Source organism: Podarcis vaucheri (genome assembly GCF_965113315.1).
Source record: "Podarcis vaucheri genome assembly, chromosome: 11".
NCBI lineage: Eukaryota > Metazoa > Chordata > Lepidosauria > Squamata > Lacertidae > Podarcis > Podarcis vaucheri.
The window spans coordinates 28315629-28334183 of record NC_138749.1 but is presented as its reverse complement, the minus strand read 5'-3'; the positions used below and the strand labels follow the sequence as shown (position 1 = coordinate 28334183).

Below are 18555 nucleotides of genomic sequence, written 5' to 3'. Positions count from 1 at the left end.
TAGCAGGGTAGTACAGAACTAAATTGTCCCATAACCGGGACATCTTTCTATCCTATAAGTCAAGTTTTATGGTGTAATCAATAATATGTCACTAGAAATATATAAAAATTATAAAATGTTTATTTTACATAGTGGTTCAAATTTCCAATTAGTTATTCAACTTTCCCACTGAACAAAAACATAGGAGTGCAAGAACAAAGAATGTATTTTATACCCCTGACTAATTGTTAAAATAACTTTTCTTCTTTAAAAAATTAGCTCAGCTGAGTGACAATTTTTAATTGGTAGAATCTATTTTTCCTTATTTAACAAAGCTGTGCTTAGAAAATAGGATTATATACAGAACTGGAATATAAAATTGTACATATTCATTTGTATCTAATGAACTTTGAAAAACTGTTTTAAAAATGTGTAGATACACATACACATACAGCAGCAAAATAACTCTGAAGATGCCATTTTTTGGAGTCTGGCTATTTCTGTTGCAACCTAAAATTATTTTCTTTAGGCTTGAGATGGTAGAGAAATGCTTGATATTCCTTTTGGGGGGAAATGTGCAATATAGTTGTGCTCATCCACAATCACATAGCAAAATTTCTTTAATAGACACCAAATAACAGTATTTTTACATTGCCAGTATTTCCACATATACAGCATATGTTCCACTTATCCCACCTCTTCTTAAATCTCTTGATCTTATTTTTAAAGGTCTGTAACATTTTCTAAAAATCCAAATATATACGGCATTTGTTTCTGTACATTTATGTGCAAATTCACCTGATGAAATACAGACAGTGAACCCTACAGATTCAGCTTCCGGTTACATGATGTAAGTGCCATCTTTGTAGTATTTCATGGATTCCATTTGTTTTGTCATCGCAAGGACATCTTGAAATCCTGTACTGAGGCCAGACATATGCTGAAAATAGGCTTCTTTTTCCACTTGGACAGTTAAATTATTAACTCCAGCATCCTTAAGAATTGCTGAAACCTGAACAAAATAAAAATATGAGCATCACATCTTCAGCAAATGTTTCTTTGGAGCTCTAAGCAAGACAATCTTGCTGCATAAAGGAGAAGTGATATCACTTTGCATTAGAGATTTATATCCTATTCTCCACAAAGAGTTGCATGAACCAATAAGATTGCATGCGAGTCCTATTGAGATCAAATGACTACCTAGAATCTATTCTTTCCAAGCACAACAAAAGAGAAAAAATGGATACTGGAGAGAGCATGGTGCAGGACCGGGTCTACAAACTATGATGGAAAGTATCTTTTGCAGTTATGCAATGATAAGCATAGATGACGCAGGGATGAGGACTAGAACACACTATTCCACCCCAGACGTGGGTCTATTTATAGTTTGTCTGTCTTGGAGGCTCGGTGTGCTCTTACTGCAACGTCTTCTGAAGAATACAGAACAAAAACTGAAGTTTGTTTTCAATTTCCCCACAATTTATTGAAATCCCAGGCCATTCAAAATATACATGTGTTGCAATGCTTCTAAAAAAGGTGTCTGTCCCAGAGACTAATACAGCCTGGTAAAGATAAGGATGCAGTAAGTTGTTTCCACCAATAGTTAGCTGCAGCGTTTTGCAGTAGCTGGGGCTTCCAGACACACAGTGTATATCGCTCTATGTCTTGGAGTCATGAATGCAAGAATCTCCATGGCCAAGTGACCCATGTCCAAAAATGGCTGCAGTTGACACACCAGCCCAGTCACTGAGGTCCTCAGGGCAGTCACTGTTAACGGTCCCCCATTGCTTGGACACATGGAATGCATCCACCAGAAGCTATGCATTCAGTATTGTGCAGAACTCCCAGCTGAGGTCAGAAACCACCCTGCTTCCACCTTGTTGGATGTTCAGGAACTTGGTGAATATGCTTTTTTAAAAAAATAAAATTCAGCAAGCATAATAACAACAACAACAATTTTTTATTTGTACCCCGCCCACCTGGCTGGGTTGCCCCAGCCACTCTGGGCGGCTTCCAACAAAGATTAAAAATACATTAAAATGTCACACATTAAAAACTTCCCTGAACTTCAGATGTCTTCTAAATGTCAGGTAGTTGTTTATCTCTTTGACATCTGATTTTATCTCTGTAGCCTTACTGCAAACAACGCAGAAACTGTTGCTTTAAGAGGTGTATAAACTGTTTAAATTAATAAACAGCCAGAAGCGGGTGGAAAAGCACCACTTCACACCTTCGCTGCTGGAACATGCTGCAGAGATGGTGAAGAAATGAGGCCCCAGTTTGCCAAAACACCTGCCCAGCTGAAGTAATATGGAATCTCACAGAAAGTGTAAGAGCAGAGAAATCTACAGAGCACCATGAGCAGTATCCAGCAGTCACTATTACAGAGGTGGCTGTCAGCTCATAATATACCATCTAGTTTACTCTGCCGGGTGCCCACATACACAATTGTGTGGAGAAATCTGGTAGCATGAACTAGTTCTGTGGGCCTTGGTGGGCGAAGCGCGAACACACAAAGTTACCTGCTGTATAATTCTCTGCTCCATCACCTCTGACATTACTTGCACATGTATAGTGCCTGCCACAACATTAGCAGAATGACACCAAAAATGAGGATCCCTATAGGATATGACACCATCAATTTTCTGGATCTGTAAAAAAACCCAAAAAACATTTCTATACATATGCAGAACTTGTAATAGTATTATTTTGACTGTTCAATCTTACTGCTCTCTTGGTACCTGGTTTTCACTAAATCACAGTTATATAATAAAGAATCATTGTATTAAAGTATCAGCATATATTTGTGAATGCAAGCCTTATTTCAAAGATAGTGTAATACTTTAAATTCTATACTCTTTAAATTACACACTATTCTCCTCAGTGCATCTGAATTCCCAAGAAGATTCTTAGTCTGTAAGTTAATACACTAGCAGGATTTTAAAAAAACACTGTATTAAAACATACATTGTTTAAAAAACAATGTGTAAACTTGGAGGTAATTAGAGATAAAGATTTTATAGACATGCATAAATGAAAATAATACAAAGGAACCAGGGGAGGGAGTAGAGGGAAATCAGGGGATTCAAGTAATCCCAGAATGTGGATTTAAAATTGATGGTTTATATAGTCGTTTTAAATGTTTATTTTTTTCTTTAATGCAATATAAAATTTTCACAAAGATTCTTAGTCTGAGTAGCAGCTTCGGACAGAAATGGTAGAATAAACTGTACCTTTTTTTGGGTGGGTGTGGGGGGGGGGAGAAAGTAACATGAACTCTGTAGTTTTGCAAAGGTTGCCAATTCAAAGTGAACAAACCTAAAAACAAGGCCCTTTCCAAAAGGATGTTATGTGGTTGACAATGAGGAGTACTTAAAACGTCCTTCAGAAATTCTAAATTTCATGACACATGAGCGAATGTGAAGAAAAAACCCCCAAGGGGCAGTAAATTCTAACCTTTTCCAAAGCCATGTGCAGATCTTTCTCATGCTCTACTGGCAGCCTCAACAAGAGTACCTGACAGGCATCTTTTATGAGTGGGATCACACTGAGAAAAATCAATGTAGCAATAAAGAGGGAGCAAAGGGGATCGGCTATCAACCAGCCAAACTGCTGAATGAGTATTGTGGATATGATCACGCCAACGCTGCCAAGGGTGTCTGCCAAGACATGCAGAAATACTCCTGAAACAAACAAAAAATTCCCAGATCATTAATACATAATTTGGCAGTTAAACAGACATTAACAGTGAGAATGCATTGGAAAAGCACAACATGGCTTGATACGCCAACGTACTCCTATCATCGTACTGGATCCTTTAAACTGACCATTCTAGTATGAAATCTTTAAAAACCAAACCACCTTATTACAATTTTCCTTTTAGTACTGTCCCCCTCCCCCCATAAATTTGCAAAACAAAACAAAACCCAACCACCTTACTGCCCCCCACTTACCTCTCATGTTGGCATTCATGCCACCTCCCAGTGCCCCATGCGAGTGTCCGTGATTATGACTGTGCCCATGGTCACTATGGGAATGGCTGTGGCTATGGCCGTGTCCATGGTGGGAATGGCTGTGGTCATGTGCATGGCATCCTCCCCGAGAAGGCCCATGGGAGTGGGCGTGGCTAAAGGCACAGATACCAACAAGGTTTACTATCAATCCTCCAACAGAGACAGGCTGCATGAGGGAGAGACAGAAAATCTTTAAACTGTTTACTCCTTTTAACTGTGCCAAGGGGGGGGGGACACGACAAACACATACAGTATAAAGCAGGGGTGGCCTTTCAGATACTGGATTCAAATTCCCATCAGCTCCAGCCAGCATTGCCCAATGGTCAGGGGTGATGGGAGTTACAGTACAACAACATCTGGAGGACCACAGGTTCTTTACGCTGGCTTAGGGGGAGAGATGGGAAGCGGGGGGGGGGGGGGGAGAGGAGAGATAAATAGGAGTAAGAGGGTGGAATTATGTGGCCCAGTTCAGAAGCATTGCATCTGTGCTGGCTCCATGTAACTGAACAGTTGCAAGCATGTACAATATTAAGACCTTTTCCAGAAAACAAGGGTCTATTTGTACTTTAGCAGGAGAAGTGAAGATGAGAGCATCCTTCTAAACAGCGGCTATAGCCTTTGCCCTGGAGGAAAAGGGTTATGACCGTTAAGGAGAAGAATTTCCAGCCAAGTATAATTTATTGCCTCTCATATGCATTGCAATCGTATGGAAACATCTGTGAAATGAACAGAGCCGGTGTACCAGAGCAATGTTTGAGGGATTAAAACTATTTTGGTTCCTACCATACAGATTTGAATGTTTAAGAGCAATAAATCAAGTATTAACAGAAAATTAGGTTATAAACTCACAGTCAGCATATTGGTATCAATGTCTGGAGGATCAACCAGCCTGGCCACAGACTCGATGAAGACAAAGAAAGCTATTACCATGAGAAAAAGGCCATTAATAAACCCAGAGAGAATTTCTACACGGCCAAACCTGGAATTAAGAAAGTGAGGAATAAAAAATCATTTGGAATGGGAAAAAAGAAAAGACATATAAAAACAATTCCAAAGTAGTCTAATAATTGTGGCGTTCTGAATTATGCTAAACCCTGAACTATTTTGCCAGAAAACCCGTGATTATTCAATCAATGAAGTCAATTAGCCTGATGTATATGACTTTGCTTGACTTCCAGGCTTACTCTATTACACAAATTGCTAATGTGTAACATAAAAGTGACATTTTTTTGTCAGGCTGCTATGTTTCTCAGAAAGATATGTATGAGAAAGAGAGACAAGAATCTTCAGGAAGTAATACTAAGCAGTTCTGATTTTCTGGGATAAAAGGGATGGTTAAATGGGAACATTTTTATGTTTTTCCATTTGACATTTCCCCCTCAAAACTTTGGAATGGAAAATAAATAAATACAAATGCATACAAAATCAATTCCACAGTAGCCAAATAATTGCCTTGTTGTGAGAAGTGTTTGATTAGACTCTAATATGTGACTGGGGTAGTTTAACCTGGAAAGCTCATTTTCCCAACATAATCCCCCACAAACCTTCATTAATATTGGATGCTACCTTATACCAAGCCAATCCATTGAGCCACCTAGCTCAGAATTGTCTACACTGACCTGCAACATTTTTCTAGGGTTTCAGACAACCACCTTTCCCAACCCTACCTGGGCAAGTCACCCACTGAACCTGGGACCATTTACATAAAAAACACTTGCTCTGTCACTGAGCTACAGTCCTTCTACATCTCGTGCTATTTCAGCTAGTATTAATAGGTCTCTATAATTAGTTCAACATACATACCCATAGGAGAATATGCGAGTTGCTTTCCATCTAGTCATCAGTGCTGCAAACAGACCCATAACTAAAGCTGAACAGTCAAAAAGCATGTGAAATCCATCTGAGATTAAACCTAGGCTGTTGGTCCACACACCATAAAATAATTCCACAAAAGTAAAAGCCTAGAACAAAAGTGAATAACAAAGATTTCATTGTGAAAATGACACATAAAACTACTCATTGAAGAAGCATGTGCCTGATATATTTTGAAACTCCCCTTTTTGCAACTCCACTCTGAGAAGAGGGGCTCACATATAATGAGGAAATCAAAACTTCCACACGCTACTCAGTGTAACAATATGAGGTAGAAAATTGCAGTCTTAAAATGTCTGCTTCTGTTAAAACGAGGACATGGAAAAATGCTTTATTTTCTTTTACCTTTTATGAAAGAATGTTATCAACTTTTTTGAATAACTCGGAAATGAACTTTGAAAATAGTAGAATCACAGAACTGTAGTGAGGCTCATCTAATTCTAGTCCAGCCTCCTGCAATGCAGAAATATGCAGCTGTCCCACCTTGGTGGTGGTGAAGGCGGGGTTTCAAACCTTGGACCTTGGTGTTATCAGCACGATGGTCTAACCAACTGAGCTACTGTTCCAGTTAATGATCTATTGAAGTTTCTTTCATTACTGAAAGTAATGGCGTATGCAACAAATTAAAAGTTTACGAAGGGAACAAGATGCCTTAACAGGGCTAGTGACAAAGTAGTGGCTTGGAGAACAGCCAGGGCAGGGTCAAGATGCCAGCCATTTGCAGAGGGAAGCATGCAGAAATCAGGCACTTCCCCACTCCTCCTTGAAATGAAGGAATATCAACTAAAGCATCTATGGCAGTTGGCCACACAATCTCTGCTTAAAAACTTCCAAGGAAGGAGAGCCCACCCCCTTCCAAGGGAGTCCATTCCATTTCATTCTACATTAAACATTGCATATCTGGTCTTAAAACCTAAGTTTACCCCCACTTCACCAAAACCAGAAACAGTTTCCTCAAAGGGATTAAAAAAACAACCAACTTACCAGATTTAGGCACAGAAAATAGAAGATCTGCCTTGAGTCAGACTCCTCAAGAATTTGTTTCAGCGACTCTTTAATAAATCGAGGTAAGGACTGAGAGCTGTGTTGCAAGGCATCCCCCATAAAATTGTACAATGGTATTCCCTCAGGAGAATAACCTATAAGAGTGCCTTTCTGTCCTTTTCGTGTTGGGGAGGAGAGAATATTGGCAGCTGAAGAGAAAGCATATGTTTGTTTACGTTTTGTAACAGTCCTGTAACGCAGGGTTGTACCCAATGTTAGTCCTACTCAAGGAAGACCCATTGGAATGAATATGGCCAACTTTGGTTCATTGATTTCAATGGGACTTACCCCCGAGGATAACTTCATTGTATACAACTCATAAGCATTTTAGCTACAAACAAGAACTGGAACATTTTATGCACCCACTAATCACTCAGAATGTGGCAAGAGAATTCAAGGTCCATGATACTTTGCATGTTTAATGCAGAGATTTTTTGCAAAACTGTTGCTCATTCATCCTGTTTGTTGGGGGAGAAAAGTCTCAGGTGTAAAGGCCAAATGAACTGACCCCTAATCTGGGTTTGATGCAGCCTCAGTCCTATGGTCATATTAACCAAAGCTGAAATTTCCAAAGGGGGTGGGCTCCGGGAATGCAGAGAAAAAGCTAACTCTAAAAGTAAAGCCAGGGGTTATTACCTTAAGCTTTCATGGAAAGGCTGTACCTTTTAGAAGCTGATCAATGTTTCCACAAGCACTTAAGTAAGAGAGAAGTGACAACCCACAAACCTAGTCCAATTTTAAAACACTTGTACTAGTGCAAAAGCCAATGATCAGTTTAGAACTGCCTACATACAAACTATATAGAAGAATCAGAGGAACAATTTCCCATTGTATCACTACACTTGTGAGGGATCAAATAAGTTGTCCCTGAAGATCATAATGCAAATGAAAGCTAAGACCACACATTCTGTGATAACAAGGCGTGTTGAATTTCTTTCTATCCAAGTATGAAATAGTCCTAAGCACATGCCACCATTCTTCTGAAGTTACCAATACGTACACAAAATGAAGAAAATGGTACTGACTACCACTCCTCCAGAAATAACATGCTCTGTGGTTTCCTGATGTGTTGGTCTGTTGATAGCTCGAAGCTGGTCTGTTATTGGATGTGTCCAAAAGTTGCCAAGAAGTAGAGCACTAATCAAAATGAGAAAGGATCCATAACGAGCACACTTTGAGACTTCTATCTTGATGGAACACACAGATTCTACATAGAAGTCCAAAACCACGACAAAAAAGATAACTGTGATGAAGGGCATGATGAGAGAAGACCAGGATTCTACTTTACTCTGCAATAAAAAGATGCAAACATTCAATACCGACGGCAAAAACAAGTTTGCATTCACAGTAGTTGTGGTTATAAATCTAGTTGCCAGAAAGCCATTTGTCAGCGGTTATGCCACTTACCTCTGTTGTCAGAGATAAAACAATCACCCAGGGACTCAGAAGGAGGACAGAAACAAGATGAGACAGCGCTTGAAGGCGTTTGGCTCCACCAATATCTACTGAGAGCTTTCGGGAAGCTGTGTGAAAACCAACTTTACAGCATAATGCTAACACTAGCAAAATTACTCCACCCTGCAAAGGAAGGGAGAGTAATATCAGTATACTTAAGAATCACACATTGTAAATCTATTTTAAATATTATTTGTGAAAGGCCCAGAAAACACTACTTTCCCCCCCGCCACCTTATTTGGTTCACAGAAATTCTATGAATGGGGGATTCTTGGCAGCTTCCAATACTGGAACACAGTTATTAAAATTAATCCTTATACTGTTGCAATGGCATCCATGCTTATATTTTCTAAATAAAACTTCTAGTCTATTATGATAAACAAACATAGTTAATTACTGCAAACTGGAGCAAGCTAAATTAAAAATATGTGTGATTGTCTATAACAGGACCTATTTGCATGCTACCTTAAGTGTTTTATGCTGTTCTATATTAAATGTGTTTCATTTTCTCTACATTAGTAAGATTGTTCTGCAAAAGTTTAAAAGTAACAAAATTCAGTAACTCATTCCTATTTATTTTTTTCTGACTAGGGCACCAATTTTAATGTGCAAGATGGACTCCATGGTTAGATCCCAGTAAGTATTTCAATAGTGGAATGGAAATTACAAGATGCCTTTATATCTGCATGCTAAGGTTCTAGGAACTCCACAACCTTTTAACAATGGACAGAATTTTGATTGAAATAAACAGTGCATGGAAAAAGACTGAGGGTGAAGAACAGGCAGCTTATGAAGTGCTGAGCGTTAGCAGCAGCTACAATCACACCAGTATGTTATGTTATTGTACTGCAAACTTGATGGTGTATTTTAATCGCTACTTATTTTTAAATGGTTATTGTTCTCAAGTAAGATCAGAATGCCGTTACTGAAATGACCTTTTAAGCGACAAATAAAACACGCACACCTGTTGCACGTATCTGAAAACTGCCGCTGAAACGAATCAACAAAGCAATGCAACAGAACAAGAAGACATTTAAGAACTGCACTATTGCCATTCAGGCTCCTAACATTATGTACTTTGTGCACTTTTTCAACAGTTCATCATATGAACAGCATTTACCTTATGATCGGCAACTCCTAAGAAAGCGATGATTGTGTAAAGTAAGTGTGTCAGAGCACTGTCATGGTGTCCTTCAGCTAAAGAAAGTAAAGGTCAGGAAAATTCCGCAATGGAGTCCTACCCTACCTTTCAGTCATAGACAGATATGAGCAGACAAGTATGAAAAGCGCTTCCATCTTTGTGAATTGCTTCCTTGAATAAATTAAACAGAGCTTAATAACTATAGGAAGGGAAGCACAGGAGGTTAAGAATTCATGTGACCTAAATTGAATGGCACACATTTCACAGAAGACACTTCTCTTGAAAATACTCCCTTAAGAATTAGAAAGAATACACAGGGATTTAAACTGCACAAAAGAGAAAACTGGTATTTTGCAGTACAGTCACAAAATTATGCCAGAAAATATTTTTTCATTAGCAGTAATCAGTGTCTAAATTAAATCGGGCAGTTGGAACATAATTTTATCCCTTACACACGGTCAGAAAGGATACGATGTTCTGCAATTTTAGCCATGAGGTCATCATTATCAAAAAGCAAAAGACAGATCACAGCAATAATGAAAAAGGCCACACCTCTTGTCTGGAAAACAAAAAAATAGCAATAGAAAAGCTGATTAAGAAAGCAGGAAAACAGAAATATGCCAAGAACTTTCAATAAAATTTAATTCAATATACCTCTGGATTGGGGGGTGAGGCAGGGAACAGGGAGAATTAAATCTGCCTTGATGTAGGTTATCTTGATAAGCTGAATACAATATACTGTGCTTTGAATTTCTTTGACCTTCATTAGAATAATTCCTGGTATAATAAATCTTAATTATAGTCTTAAAAGGTTTTTTCACCAAGACTGTAAACACTCCATGAAGGAGTATTTTAAAATTACAAAATTACAGTTAGGTAGATATTCTTATGAATTTTAGACAAATGCTATGGTCACTTCTTTTATATTCCAAAACATGTGGGATATTTTCACAAAATAATGGCTAACCTTTGCTGGTCCTCCTCCTGAACTTGTGAACAGTACACTTAGCAGTGAAATGACAACAATATCGCTGTGCTCAAAAAGCAACAGAGTTCTGCAAAACAAGAGATACAAATCTCATTTATGACAAACAGTATATAGAAAATTTTTTAACATGCATGAATTGGGTTAAAATTTAGTCTGAACAAGCAATTAAATAGATGCATTTAGCTACAATTCTATTTTTCAGTGGCAGATCTAGTAGTAATAATTTTTTTTAAAAAATTATGGTGTACTTCTGAATATCAAGAAATCATTACCACCAATATTTCAGTAATGCTACACACCTATCTAAAAATAGTTGATTAAGTGTCATCACAAAAAAGAGGAAGAGTCACTGTGAAGCTATTTGAACTTTGTGTGGTTTCTTATTGCTATAATCATCTGAATGACTTCCTGGATTCCAACTAACCAAATGGTTGCAACAATATCTGAATATAGGCTTGCCAAGCATCATACAAACCACCATCATACAAGGCCAGTCTCAAGAACATCATTGTGGTCTCCATGGAAACAGAATTATTCTGAAATTTCTATGATTTCTACATTTGGGAAGAGGTGCTTTGAAGCTACGACAGCCAGTTGATTGTTGAGGCCCAATTGTCAGGACTTGTGCCCGCAGAAATTAATTTCAATCCAGAGGTGAAAATGGGTTACTGATGTCAGAATGTCAGGTGACAGGTGGGGTGGTCTGCAGGAGGTGGGAAAGGTAAGGATCTGGACTGCTAGCCTGATCCAGTTCTGTACCCCTTCTTTATGTGAATAAACAAGTTGTCATTTTAGATATCTACAGTAAGTGCCATGACAAGAATATACTTACCTTAAAGGTCCACATAGGGTGAGGCCAAAAAACCACAAGAGGGAAATTACACAGCCAACGACGGCATGTTTAACTATTTTGATCCACTGTAAGAGAAAACATAATCCCAATCATTAGAAATAACCATTACCAGTTAACATTTCAATTGCTGATTTTACTTGGGATATAAAATTCAAATGAGGTCAAATGAACAACCTAAGCATCATTACCATAACTCTATTCTGCAGGCTAGAAATGACTACTTCTCACCTGCTCTGCCAACCCACTTGATTTCTTTGCTGGGTGCACAAGAAAGGGCTTCATCCCATGAATGCCCAGCACAGAAACTCAGCTCTTTCCCTCAGCCACCACCACACCATATTTCTATGCTGGATGAACCTATTCACCTGCTGCATGCCTAGTAAGGAAAGAAAGAAAGAAAGAAAGCAGGCTGTCCATTCAGCTGCCACCAATCTCCTCAATGCTGGGCATGTAAGAGGAAACTCATTTCCTGGGCAACTAGCAGATATGGACCGTGGGATGGCAGAGAAGCGGCTGAATGCTTCATTCCTTCCAAAGCAGGCTGCTTAGCTTCTATGCAGGAGGCTAAGGAGGTAAAGTGCTGCTCTTCACATCCAGCATAGCAATGCAGTGAGCTGACAGGGGAATCAAGCACAGTCTTCCATCTAGTTCATTCAGAAATTCCTAGTCAATCTATGACAACCAGTTGAGTGCGATGCTTTCAACACAGAGTAGAGCAGATCCATAGTTTTTTAGCAACCTCAACTAAGGCTTCTATGGGAAAATCCTCACATTGTTTAACCCAAACATGTGTGTCAATTTGTCCTAAAAGCCACTTGCTTGGAGAGCTATTATTTGGAGTCTTTAACTGAACAAAGAAGTAGGGCTTTATGCAACCCAACACTCATGAGGACAATATCAACTTCAGCCTGTAACATGGCAGATAGGGTACCATTAGCTACTGCAATAAGATTCGACAAATTCATTCCCTTTCTTCTATGGTATCTAGATCTTCAAATTCCCACATATAACCTAATGTCCATATAATTATTCAAACCACAGGCACTTTAAGTATTCGAAATGCAGGGAACTAGTTTCCAAATTAACTTTAAACTGACAATCTTGGTAATTCTTTAATTTTAAAATACTGTTCAGATACACACATACCAGATACTTTATTTTCTTAGCTTCCCAAGAGCATTGTCCAGATAAAAATCATAATGACAAATCTCTTGAACAGTTTGATTGATTTAATACAGCCACAGGGAAGCAGCAGTTTTTTGACATAGCACAAGTATTTCCACTCCCCACAAAATAAAGTATCAAATAATACAATTCCTTGTACTGTATCAAGGGTAGGGAACCTTTGTTGCTCTGTGGGCTACATTTTATTAGGATAGTCAAAGGCCAAATTTGACAGGTGGGCAGACAGCTATAGGGAGCCTTTTAAATCTGATACAGTGGAACCTCGGTTGTTGAATGCTTTGGAAGCCGAACACTTCGGAACCCGAACGCCAACAACCCGGAAGTGAATGCTTCCGTTTTCAAACGCGCCTTGGAAGTCTAATGGCTTCTGAGGCGCGTTTCTCCATTTTTAAAAAGGAATTTGCTGACCAGCAATTGCACCTGGTTGTCAAACATTTGGGAAGTTGAATGGTCTTCCGGAATGAATTACCTTTGACAACAGAGGTTCCACTGTAGTGACAAAGGACACGAGCCCACTGTAGAACTGCTGAAATTTCTTCAAATTGGCAAAATGTACCTTAATAAGCAGAACTACTCCACCATCCCATGTGAATACCAAGAAATGATAATGGCCAATATGATTAAACCTAAGCTGATAAAAGTACAAAGTTCCCCTATAGAATGCAACTTTCAAAAGTTCTATAGGGAACCAATCCATTGAAGCTCCACTGAAATAAACACTAATGCTCTTGCACAACTTTAATTCATTTCCATGTGGCCGTGGCCCCAAGGCAGCAAGAAGTTTCCCATTAGGAGAAAAGTAGTTTTAGTTCTTAAAGTTTACATTTTAGAAGAACAAGCTACATATATAAACCACATCTAGAATACTCACCTGATGTCTGGTGACAGGTTTTCCAGATGAAAATGGTTTTTGAAATAAAACCATAAAAAATGCCGACCTATGAAAAATTGGGATTTCAATTAAATCAAGTGAAATTACAGTTTATAGAAGGCAAGTGTTCAAACCAACACTGGCTATGTGTTTTAAAATACTTATTTCAAGTATCAGTACATTTGGAATTGTAATCCTACAAAACAGAAAATGAGCTCTTAGCCACTAGTTTGGTCCAAATCAGCTTGCAAACATGCTTCTGACCATGGTTCTAAACAGTGGTTTGGTACCAATTATCTTCAGCGAAAACATTGGTGCAGACGAACACCATCTAGTTAGCTGTGAAAATAAATGAGGACAAGAGGGATTTGCTTTGGTGACTACAAGGCATCACATCTGAACCTACATACCTCCAGATATAGGGCGGTATATAAATTCAATAAACAATAATAAAAAATTATCAACTGTAAATCTATGATTAGTAAAAAAGCAAGTTACAAAATTAATAAAGATATAAAATTAATCTCAATAGAAGTTGCTGTAATCAAAAGTCAACTTACCCAAGCTTCACTATGAAGATAAACTGTACAAGGTGAACTACTTTCAGGAGGTCATAAGATTCAAACAATCCTAAAGCCTTCAAAAACTTAGTTAAGCACAGTAACACAATATATTTAGTCAGGCTGGGGAGAAAAAAAGGGGGAAATGTTCTATGAGATATTGGCAAGCATTTAGATATGAAAATTTAAATATATTCAATTTATGTTATTCTAAAAAGCAAACATTTAGAGCACCATGTCAATAAACACAACTTACTCTTGACCATAATGTTTACTTGCCCCTGGCAGATAACTCTCTAATTGTGCCTAAACAAAAGGTTGAACAAAAACAAAACTGTGGGGCCTGGATGTGTCTGTTTACTCTTCAAAGCATCCTTATACTGGAATACTATGAAATAGATAATGTCCACCTGGGGCAAATTTCAACTCAACATTGTTTATCAAGTGCTGTAGTGTTGATATGTCAAAATGTATGCAGTTATATGCTTGAAGCACAAAACGCTATACCACTATGGATTTCTGTGCTCCAATATTTAAAAGAACAAGATGACTTCTGGGATAGGAGGCACTGCAACCAGCCTGCCAGTCACTGCATGCGCCATAGAACTTGAAATCTGGGTCTGGGAATGTGTGAATGGAACAAGAAGAAGCATGCTTCTATGTGCAACTCAAAATACTGCATGGTTGGTCTACTAAAAGATAACCTTAGCAAACAAGTGAGCCTAGTTATCCAACAGCCACCTGTGCAACTGAACTAAACAGATGAAACCTATATAGGGAAGCTAGATCCAGAGATTGTGAACCTTTCATGCTGCTTCACAAGCTACCAAACTCGTACACGATCCCCACTTGCAAGTCATCACAGGTGCCTATCCTACCTACATGCACTTTGCTGTGCACATACTGCTGTGTGAGATATGCATACCAGCAGGAAAATTATATATTGCAATCTACCTGCAGAAATCATGTTACTTCTGTGTAGGAGTTTGACAATGTGTTAAATGGCTCCTGGGAGTTGCACATAATGGAGAACTAGCTACACAGAATGGAAAATCTCAGAAGCTGTCCAATGTGGGATTTTCCTTATTAAACACAAGGTTTAGATAAAGGATCACATTGTGGGTTTGGACCTGTCACTAAGCCAGCCAGAGGCAAAAAGAGAGACATGTGTGTGGCTCCTATATCTTTACCACAGAGGCAATCTGGGAGACGCAGCTTGACATGTCAAAATATTGGACACAGGAGGAAAAATCTAACCATATCTCAGGAGTTTCCCCGATTCCACATAACTATCTAAGTTTTAAATCCCAAAGAAGGGCAGCTTTGTTCATTTCTTTCAGCAAGAACACCAAGTCTCGTGACAAAACAGGTATCTTTGGGCACAAACTTCCAGGACCCAATTTACCATTAGGCACTACATCGGATGGCGTGGACTCCAACTCACCAAAGCCTACGCCCTAAAAAGCTGGCAAGCCTTCGACGGGAGCACAAGATTCTTCATTGTTTGAGCGGGTCAAAGTGACTGTTCTCTTTCTGATAACAATAGGAGCCTTTGAACACTTATTCAACAGTATAGGACGGGGGTAGGCAACCTAAGGCCCAGGGGCCAGATGCGGCCCAATCACCTTCTCAAACCGGCCCACGGACAGTCCAGGATTCAGCGTGTTTTTACACGAGTAGAATCTGTCCTTTTATTTAAAATGCATCTCTGGGTTATTTGTGGGGCCTGCCTGGTGTTTTTACATGAGTAGAATGTGTGCTTTTATTTAAAATGCATCTCTGGGTTATTTGTGGGGCACAGGAATTCGTTCATTTTTCCCCTCTTCAAAATATAGTCTGGCCCCCCACATGGTCTGAGGGACGGTGGACCAGCCCCCGGCTGAAAAAACTTGCTGACCCGTTATAGGAAGTCCCTAACATAGAGGTCAACTTTTCCCTTTTCTTGTGAGGAATCCTATTCGGAATAAGGGAATTTTCCTTTAAAAAAGGGAAACCTTGACAGCTATGATCCCTAATCTGATGGCCAGGCATAGCTCAAGACAATGCCCGGCTCCTTCTGAGCCTACGCCAGCCTTCTGCCCTGACTGGCAGCGGCTGCCCAGGATGAGGCACCTCTCGACCCTCCCTGGAGGCGCCGGGGATTCAACCCGGGATGCTCCGCCCCTTGGCCGCCCCCCCTAAGCACGCCTGTCGGGGTGAGTTTGGCGGCGCCCCCTACCCCGCGAGCCCCCAGGCCCTGCCTCAGGCGGGAGCCCCTCTGCCCGCTCCACCCCCGGCGCAGGCCGTTACCGGGCGCTGGGCACGTCCACGGGCCCCAGCCGCCCGCCTCCGGGCAGGACCTCGCCGCCGCCGCCGCATTTCTCCTCCATCGCCGGCTCTCGGGCCGGGCCTCCTCAGCCGCCGCCGCCGCCTTCGCTCCCCGCGCGGGGCTGCCTCATCCTCCGCGGGCTGAGGGCCGGCTCCGCCAACAGGCAAGGCCCGCGGGCAGGCCTGGGCCCGCAGCGGAAGAGGAAGAGGCTGGGAAACGGCAGAGCCACGTCCTCACTTGACGCCGGAACTGCCGATCCGGGAGAGCGTCGGATCCTTGGGGGGTGTGTGTGTGAAGGAAACGCGCGATGCCTTTAACGACTACGCTCCCCCTCCCCTCCCGGTGGCTAAATGGATTCGCCCAGCCAGGGCTCATAGTGTTTTTAGAGAGTGCGGTGCAGCGCCACCTATCGGCCGAAAGTCGGTGTTTCTCCAAGCGGCCCGGTTTTCTAGCACAGGTATGTCGAAGGTTGGCCGCCGGATATAGTTGCTGAACTACAATTCCCATCAGCCCCAGCAAGCACGGCCAGGCATGATGGGATTGGTAGTTCAGCAAAGCACCTGGCGGCTTTGAGGTTCCCATATACAGTACCTGTACTCGAAAGTAAGCACGCCACTTCCACCGAGTTTACAGAAGTCCAGGAAGCCGCGTTATGCTGGCCAGGCTCTTTGCCGGTCTAGCTCAGTATTTTATCTTCTCTGGCTGGCAGCTGTGGCTTCCTAGGATCTGCGTCAGGAAACGGCCTTTCCGTTTGCTGCAGGGGTACCTGATCCACCTGCTGGGATCTTCTTCATGCAACGCCTCTCCATGAGCTGTTGCCCTTCCCCATGTTCAGTCGGGCTTCATTCTCAAATAAATGTGGGCACACATTACTCAGAAGTAAGTCCCGATGAGTTCAATGGAGCAACCGCCCCCTGGGGCTTCTCCAGACTGCATTTATTGAGCATTCATCCTGATTTACTGAGCACCCTGGTTGGATTTGGATTTGGAAGAGAAGAGTTTGGATTTGATATCCCGCCTTTCACTCCCTTTAAGGAGTCTCAAAGCGGCTAACATTCTCCTTTCCCTTCCTCCCCCACAACAAACACTCTGTGAGGTGAGTGGGGCTGAGAGACTTCAAGGAAGTGTGACTAGCCCAAGGTCACCCAGCAGCTGCATGTGGAGGAGCGGAGACGCGAACCCGGTTCCCCAGATTAGGAGTCTACCGCTCTTAACCACTGCACCACACTGGCACAATGCAAGCTTAGGTGATTCCCAGGCTATACTCAGCATTCATTCTGACTTGCCAGCAGAGAGGTGATGCCACAACGAACATTTATCCCGATTTCACCCTAGTTTGCCTCGTGCAGTGGTTACACACCCTCCTATTAACCTATTATCCCCCACCTTTTAGTGCATTTCCCCATCACTTTAGGTGCCTCCAGACTGTCATTGTTTTCTGTGAGGGTTTAAAGCACACCCCATAACTTTAGGTTTGTATCTTTAAAGTGAACTAAATAGCTTTGCTCCCTTTGTGCAGGGATTGGGGAGGGACTGGACTCCAAACTCCAATCAGCCCCAGCCAGCATGGCTGATGGGAGGAAGGGAGCTGCAGTCCAGCAACATCTGAAGGGCTGCAGGTTCCGCATCCCTGTCCTAGGGCAATAAATCAACTTAAAAATAACAATAACCAATCTGGTATGTTTACAAATAAGAGCACAAGAACAGCCTGCTGGATCAGGCCAATGGCCGATCTAGTCCAGCATCCTGTTCTCACCATGGCCAACCAGATGCCTATAGGAAACCAGCAAGCCTTGTAGGGTTTCCCATTGCTCACATTTACCAGTTCCTCATATTTATGTCCTAAACCACCAGCCATATTACATGCAGATTTCTGCAGAGTGATTCCATCTTTATTTCCATTCCTTGTTTCTGTCTTCCCGGTGAATGTATTTGCATGCGGAACAGATGGCAACCGACCTGTATTTGTTTTGTTATTGTTACTCTTTATTTCATCGTTTAGATACATTTTTTTAAAAAATGTAATATGGAATAGGCTTTTTCTAAATGCACAAAATCCCTTTAAAAAGTGGATTTCTTGCAACAACTTTAATTGTACAAAGCTATATTACTGGTGCGCAACTGAATCCTGCCCTGAATGCCTGGAGGTGACCTAGGATTTCCTGGAACTTATGCAGCATTCAACAGTATTTTCTCGTGGAGCCCGCTGCAGTCCGACTCTCCAGCCTCGTCTTCCTTGGCTTGCCAGACTAAAGGAATGAGAATAATCTGACACCTTGCGATCCA

General features: G+C 41.0%; 1 protein-coding gene across 1 annotated transcript; it reads right to left on the bottom strand.

Moving 5' to 3' along the window:
• Window positions 1-102: 102 nt before the first annotated feature.
• SLC30A5 (solute carrier family 30 member 5) lies at window positions 103-16527 on the bottom strand. Its single transcript, XM_082241699.1, has 16 exons — window positions 16251-16527; window positions 13962-14084; window positions 13402-13468; window positions 11325-11410; window positions 10472-10559; window positions 9976-10063; window positions 9484-9560; window positions 8316-8486; window positions 7909-8197; window positions 6849-7057; window positions 5796-5953; window positions 4842-4971; window positions 3933-4158; window positions 3436-3662; window positions 2502-2630; window positions 103-991 (listed from the first exon to the last, which is right to left on the bottom strand). Exons 1-16 carry the CDS (start codon window positions 16328-16330, stop codon window positions 821-823), a joined length of 2319 nt encoding a protein of 772 aa, XP_082097825.1. The 5' UTR covers window positions 16331-16527; the 3' UTR covers window positions 103-820.
• Window positions 16528-18555: the final 2028 nt, after the last annotated feature.